The sequence below is a fragment of the Pinus tabuliformis genome, chromosome 4_2, assembly GCF_031772625.1.
Source record: "Pinus tabuliformis cultivar Carrire ecotype Pingquan chromosome 4_2, CPIR1, whole genome shotgun sequence".
Lineage (NCBI taxonomy): Eukaryota > Viridiplantae > Streptophyta > Pinopsida > Pinales > Pinaceae > Pinus > Pinus tabuliformis.
Genome location: NC_142304.1, coordinates 272,501,766 through 272,509,745, shown reverse-complemented (window position 1 = coordinate 272,509,745; position 7,980 = coordinate 272,501,766). Strand labels below are relative to the sequence as shown.

Genomic DNA, 7,980 nt, shown 5'->3' with positions numbered 1-7,980 from the left:
GCTCTCGATTCTACACGACTACACCTCGTAACAGTAACAGAAACTTACAGAAAATGCAGTGAAGTATAGAAAATACAAAATCTACTCAGAATTGTGTAACTGGCTCAGATTTACAGCAAGTACAGTGGAATACTAATACTAATTCAGTGGTGCATGAAGAACCGACAAGAAATAAAATCGCAGGTAACTCTGAAAAATCTGAATGCGAGAATGCTCAATAGTGATAAAATCCTTTATTACAGAGAGATTCGACCGATCAACAAAATCTCTTCACGCAGTTCGGAAAGCCACTTCGAGCCGGATGCAAGTTCTTTATCTTGATAGCCACCATGGCCACACACGGGGCTCTCGTAATGCTGCAACGCCGCTGTCCACACCGTCCTGCTGCACCGGATTCAGGGCAACGCTGTCCACACCGTCCTGCTCAGCGTATTGAAGCTCACATGCTCCACTTGCGGTCAACAGTTTAAAAACCTCCACGCAGCCGTCTTGAGGTCTCTTCACGCACACTCTAATCCTCCACGCAGCCGTCTTGAGGTCTCTTCACGCACACTCTAATCCTCCACACAGCCGTCTTGAGGTCTCTTCACGCACACTCTAATGGCAGAGTCACTCCCTGCCCACGAAGAGAAGAGAGGCGCAAACAAAAGAGCTCTGTGCTCTGATACCAAATTAAAAACAAATACAACACAAAGACACACAACTTCATTCATTCAATTTCTTAATTACATCACACTTATATAGGAAAACTTATGCAACCAATTCCTAACCACTCACAACTAATTCTTGTTCAACTGCTCATAACTAATTCTGTTCAACTGCTTCATAACTAAATCTATTTCTGCATTATTTTCACACCTTCAGCGATCCGATGGAGGAAAATACTTTAATCCTCTAACACACAGTATGGACGGCTCCCAAAAGTACACGGTGTCACCTGGGAAAGTCGTTTTCAAAGAACAACGCCTTACGGCGTAAAATGCATTCTCCTCAGACATTTACAGCAATGGAGTATTCGCTCCGCCTTTAAGCAACACAACCATCACCCAAAATGCATTCTCCTCGGACATGTACAGCCTGACTCAGCAAAAGAACATTGTGTGGAAAATGTTTTCGTGCAGAGCAGGGAGCTCAGGGACATGTCCTCCAGATGCAACTGACCCTTCACCTCTTCCTGATCGGGAAGCTGTTTCCGAAAGCTCAACTGCCTTCAGGAGTTGTTGCATTTGGGTTGCAGCTAGATGTGCATAATTTATTGGGGCAACTGCATATCATCAAACACATAAATGATGATCAGATAAGATAAAAATTTGACCGATGGCATTTCCGTTGCAAACTAACAACAATTACAGTTCTTTTGAAGATTAACAATTTACCTGAAGATATTGTCGTTGTACTCTTTTGATACCTGCAACGAAACAAATACATAGTTGAAGAGTCAAAAGACAAAACCTCAATATTATTGGGTTGTAACATCAATTAAAACCATCAAGGATTGTTTCTTACACATAAGATAATACGTGCACCATACTCTGAATATCGTCCACACTGAAACTATTCTCATCTAGTAAAACGTGGTAACGAGTAGGCCGTGAAGTTCCCTACAACAGATAGCCATTCAATAAAATGTTAGGAAATTTCAACTTCCCAGGTTTGCATACCACTAGTAAAGTTATGTTTAATTAATTACAGTATAACCATATCAAAGTATGCTTACCACTGCGCCATTTTGAGGACACAAGTAGAAATCAAAGCGTCTAGGATGACAAATCTGAGTATCTACAATAGTCCCTGCATCCAAAGGGAAAATAATTTACACCTCTTTTCTTTTTGAAAATGCATAGGAGAGCATCAAGTTTTCACATTAAGGTCAATTCTTAGGAGGTTTTGAAGTCATTGGCATTCTGGTCAATGGGTCACAGCATAATTCAGATATGATGATGGATTTTAACAATGTCGTATTTTATCCATATGATAAGATTTATAAAGAATATAACCTGGCTGCACATTGCCTTGACCAGTTGGGAACAACTTTGTGTGGTGATTCTTCTGCGCAACAATCAATGTAACTTTGGGTCTATAACCGTCCTCTATATCATTACAGGCCTAGTGGATCAATAACCATTCACAACTTTAGATTGAATAATGTTAAACACATAACAAACCATATGAGAACTGTCAACCTGAAATTACAAACCGAACGAACTAGGAAATAAGGCTAGGATAACCTTGAGTATAGCTCGCAACTCAACATTCAAGACCTGCTCAAATTGTGTTTCACTAACTCCGTCTCTGCAATATTGAACTCATTAGTGACTCCAAAATATTCAAAATATTGAACTCATTAGTGACTCCAAAATATTCAAAATATCAAAAGGTTGGAAAATTAGATCAAAGCATTTCAAACATAGCTAAACATAAATATACATCACATCACAAGGAAACTATAATTAAGGTTAACTTTCAACATTGAAACTTGGGGGTAATTCGTTAATTAATGGTAGTGATCCTTGTTCTGATGTGGATTAAATGAATAAAATCCATATGAACTTTTCTAAACAATTGACAAACCATTTCAACAACCTATGTCCAAGAATTCTGGAATAAGAATATGGAAGTTGACATGTAAGCGTAACAATATTCATTTCCATTAATTTACATTAACAACAAATAAGTTTTACTTAATTGGCCTACCAAATTTGTAAATACAAAATGACAGCATTGCTGGCTGAGTTTCTCACATCATAGCGAAAAGAAGTAAAAACAAATGGCAGCACTAAACGAAATAACCTGAACCTCTTTTGCCTTAGTAAACAGTTTTCGTTTATATAATGCATTAGCTTCAACTCACAAAAATGGGCGACAAAAGCAATATTACATTATGTAGATAAGATAAGATAAGATAATTCATCTAAAGTTAAACTAGCCTATTATCTTTAGTCCACACAGCAACAGATAAAGAAAGAAAGCCCTGCATTTTAATAACTACTACTCACATTGATGCATGCTTTAGTCCACAAAGCAACAGATAAAGAAAGAAAGCCTTACATTTTAATAACTACTACTCACATTGATGCATGATTTAGTCCACAAAGCAACAGATAAAGAAAGAAAGCCCTGCATTTTAATAACTACTACTCACATTGATGCGTGCTTTAGTCCACAAAGCAACATATAAAGAAAGAAATCCCTGCATTTTAATAACTACTACTCACATTGATGCATGCTGCCAAAGAGGTCAATCTCCTCACGCTATGCAGTTAAAATTAATAAACAAACAACACAAAAAGAACAAAATATACCTCTCACATTGTCTGTATACCTGAAAATGATCATTTGTTGAGGTTTTCTTTCTACTTCTGGTGGAGGCTTGCAGGTGCTGTGGAAATCTAAAAGTAGCTCTCTGTGTAAAACGCCCATTCCAAGAATAATTGTTGGTATCTCGGATATCTTAGGCATTCTATGCTCATATTCCACAACTAAAGCAGAGTTGAGCCCACCAAGCTGAGACAAAACGATTTGTTCAAAAATTCAATCACATAAGAGCAAGGGACTTGCCTGAAAATGAAAGGGCAGATCTAGCCTGCAGACGCACGCCTGCTATGAAACTCATCCCCTTCGTATACCCCACCTCACTGTCATACATCCCTTCATATACCCCACGGAGATGAACGGTAGTAAAGTTTTTAATCGTCTAACACTAAATCTAATGGTGAATAACCCAGACAGCGCGGATCACAGGAGAGTTCATTTCAAATGGAAACGCCTTACGGCGTAATTAGCAGAACCTTTCATCAAAGAGAGAGATGTTGTATATCAGTCCCTTACATATTACTCTGAATTATATGTACCGGCAAGATCGATTCGGAGGAATAGTAGGAAGATACAGAAACAAACTGTATTTCTCGGAAATATTCCTTTAATGAATTCCCATGGAACATTTGTAGTAAATGGGATTTACAGAGTCGTAGTTAATCAAATATTAATAAGTCCTGGTATTTATTACCGTTCGGAATTAGACCATAATAGAATTAATTATATATATACTGGCACTCTGATTTCAGATTGGGGAAGAAGATCGAAATTACAGATCGATGTGGGAGAAAGGATATGCGCTCGTGTAAGCAGAAAACAAAAAATATCTATTCCAGTTCTATTATCAGCTATGGGTTTAAATCTCGAAGAGATTCTGGACAATACTCGCTATCCCGAAAGATTTTTATTTTTATTGAAGAAGAAGGAGAGGTGGGAGCGGGAGGAATATCTATGGTCGAGGGAAAAAGCCATTCTGGAGTTTTATAAAAAACTCTACTGTATAAGTGGCGATTTGGTATTTTCCGAGTCTCTATGTAAAGAATTGCAAGAAATTTTTTTCCGAAAAAGATGTGAATTGGGAAAGATTGGTCGACGAAATCTGAACCAAAAACTGAACCTTGATATACCCGAGAACGAGATTTTTTCATTACCACAAGATGTATTGGCTGCTGTGGATTACCTTATCGGGGTGAAATTTGGAATGGGTACACTCGATGATATAGATCACCTTAGAAATCGACGGATTCGTTCTGTAGCAGATTTATTATAGAATCAATTTAGATTAGCTCTAGGTCGTTTAGAAGATGCAGTTAAAAGAACTATACACAGAGCAACCAAGCGCAGATCAACTCCTCAGAACTTGGTCACTTCAACTCTATTAAAAAACACTTTTCAAGATTTTTTTGGTTCACACCCCTTATCCCAATTTTTGGATCAAACTAATCCATTGACGGAAATAGCTCATGGGTGAAAATTGAGCCATTTAGGTCCTGGGGGCTTAACAGGGCGAACTGCTAGTTTTCGGACACAAGATATTCATCCCAGTTATTATGGGCGTATTTGTCCAATCGATACGTCCGAAGGAATGAATGCTGGACTTGTTGCATCATTATCTATTCATGCAAAGATTGGTGATTGTGGTTCTTTACAAAGTCCATTCTATAAGATCTCCGAGAGATTGAGAGAAGAACATATGGTTTATCTACTACCGGGAGAAGATGAGGATGAATACTATCGGATAGCTACGGGAAATTCTTTGGTGTTAAATCAAGGAATTCAAGAGGAACAAATTACTCCAGCTCGATACCGACAAGAATTTATAGTTATTGCATGGGAACAAATCCATTTTAGAAGCATTTTTCCTTTCCAATATTTTTCCGTTGGAGTTTCCCTTATTCCTTTTCTTGAACATAATGATGCGAATCGTGCTCTAATGGGTTCTAATATGCAGCATCAAGCAGTTCCACTTTTTCGACCCGAGAAGTGCATTGCCAGAACTGGGTTGGAAGGTCAAGCAACTCTAGATTCAGGAAGTGTAGCTATAGCTACACAAGAGGGAAGGATCGAGTATATCGATGCTATAAATATAACTTCATCGGTTAATGGAGACACTGTACGAACAGAATCGGTTATATATCAACGTTCTAATACCAATACTTGTACGCATCAAAAACCTGAAATTCATCAAGGGGAATGTGTAAAGAAGGGACAAATTCTGGCGGATGGTGCGACTACGGTAGGCGGAGAACTATCTTTGGGAAAAAAACGTTTTAGTAGCTTATATGCCATGGGAAGGATACAATTTCGAAGACGCAATACTCATTAGTGAACGTCTGGTATATGAAGATATTTATACCTCTTTCCATATCGTAAGATACATGATTGAAATCTGTATGACGAGCCAGGGTCCTGAAAGAATCACTAGAGAAATACCTCATTTAGATGCTCATTCACTTCGTCATTTGGACGAAAATGGTCTTGTAATGCTAGGATCTTGGATAGAAACAGGTGATGTTTTGGTAGGTAAATTAACGCCTCAAACAATAGAAGAATCATTATGTACCCCAGAAGGAAGATTATTACAAACCATATTTGGTATTGAGGTATCCACTGCGAGAGACAATTGTCTCAGAGCACCTATAGGTGGAAGGGGTCGAGTTATCGACGTGAGATGGATCAATAGAGTAGATGATTCCGGTGATAATGCAGAAACAGTACACGTATATATATCACAAAAACGTAAGATACAAGTGGGTGATAAAGTAGCTGGAAGGTGTTATCACAAAATCATGTACTAAGGGCTGCTACCTAGCAAGATTTCATGAAACTATTTCAAACCAGGCTCTTAACTAAGGCTTAGCCTCCTTAGTCTGAGAGGGCTCTCTCATAGGTTATTGATATTGAACAAGATGGCTAACTCTTACAAGACACATGAAAAATAAGCTGGCTGGACAGAATTGCTTCCCATTGGGCTTATGGAGTCTCATACATTTCAGTAAACAAAAGCACTGTCTTTTCATGGAAGTCAAGGCTCTTTACATCAGATGTTCAAACATACTTTACAAAACCACAGCTTGCCAAGCATACAGGAAGTCAGAGCATTAAACATGAATTCTGAGTGATTATGCTGTAACAATACTGTAAAAAGAACACTAAGAGAATATACCACCATACATTTGAACAATATGATCTATTGAGAATCTTGAGAAGAAACAACAACTGTTTTTCTATTACTGTAATCTGCGTCACATAAACCAAAACAGTCTTTTCTAAAAACATCCAACCCTTTGTTTATTTCTCTTTCAGCTATTTATAAAGTTCTCCTACTTGACTCCGATTCCTCTGAGGGGAATTCGAAGTCCTTTCCTAATGACACCTATTCACTTTTAAACTAACTAATAAAAGCCACTTTCCTACTAATTGACAGCTCTGGACTCCTAAAACAATTAAAACTCTAATTCTACATCATGCTGGAAAAAGCATTTATTACAACCAAGCTTCACTCTCTGCCAAGTGGATTACTATAGCGGTAGCTTTGATGGCCTTAATTACAATGAACTTCATTCTTTGACATCTGCTTACTTTCTGGCGGTGGCTGTGATGAAACTTTAATGCTCCATGTTTGTCTTTAATGACATATCTTTCTGTTACCCTGAAACATAGGCCCCTGTTTGTCGGTCTTTGATTTGCCTCAACATATTCGAATCCTAAGGAGTATGCTTTTATCCTTTAATAAAAAGAGCGGGCTGCCACGTCCTTAATGTGCTGTAGGCTGTAATGATGGACAGGTGTCTCACTTTTTTTAAAATTCCCGCTTGTATACCAAACTGCCTGTTTATGTTAAAAACACCACCTACAGCAGTTTCGTAGCGCGCTACGAAACTGCTGTGTGATTTTAAAAAAAAACACAGTTTTTCTCTAAACTCCTCACAAAATTGAATAGCTGCTGTTTGCTAGGCTTCACAGTTCACCATTTGAAGGATATTGCCATCGTAGACAAACCCACTGGTTGCAGCTGTTGCTATTGGTCATTATGGAAAAACTACCCTGTTGGTGGCTTCCTTTAGATTCTTGTCAAAATATGGGTATGGATTTGGATCACAGTATGCTGGAAGCTTTTCAAACTTCAAGAGAAGATGACGGAAACGTGATTCAAACCACCCTCTCCAACTCTGAAAATCATCTTCATCTGAAGCTGTAACATGGATTTGAATGAAAAAATCATAACTAGAGCAGAAAGGAAACTGTTCAAAGAGTACATTCCAGTCACCACTATTTGGCAAGGTGCTCCAATTTAACTCCATTTTCATTATTGCATCCCAGCCACGTGAAAATTCTGACTTGAGTCTTTGTAGGGTGCTTCTTGTAACATTGTAACTGCGGCAACTATAGGGGTACACTGGTATGATAATTGGTATATGGTGATGTCTATTTGATCCATCATAATAATCAGGCTGGGTCTCCACCAATGTCACTGGAGTTGGCCACTGCCAATGTGCATATATCCAAAAGAATCTTGAAACCAGCATACTGACGGTGGCATTTGGAAACATTTGGCAAACCCGTGCAACAAGCACAGCCCAGTGTATTCCTTCAGGAAACCCGAAAGTATGTGAATATATTCCTCTCCTCTTTGCCCAAAACTTGATACATCTCAGGGTGGAA

General features: G+C 38.4%; 1 protein-coding gene across 1 annotated transcript; it reads right to left on the bottom strand.

The window, feature by feature from the left end:
* Positions 1–1,082: 1,082 nt before the first annotated feature.
* LOC149169033 (protein argonaute 9-like) lies at positions 1,083–3,646 on the bottom strand. Its single transcript, XM_089428057.1, has 8 exons — positions 3,632–3,646; positions 3,323–3,504; positions 2,229–2,292; positions 1,998–2,106; positions 1,718–1,791; positions 1,507–1,601; positions 1,377–1,408; positions 1,083–1,264 (listed from the first exon to the last, which is right to left on the bottom strand). The coding sequence occupies exons 1-8, from the start codon at positions 3,644–3,646 to the stop codon at positions 1,083–1,085; spliced, it is 753 nt and encodes a 250-aa protein (XP_089284183.1).
* Between the last annotated feature and the right edge of the window lie 4,334 nt (positions 3,647–7,980).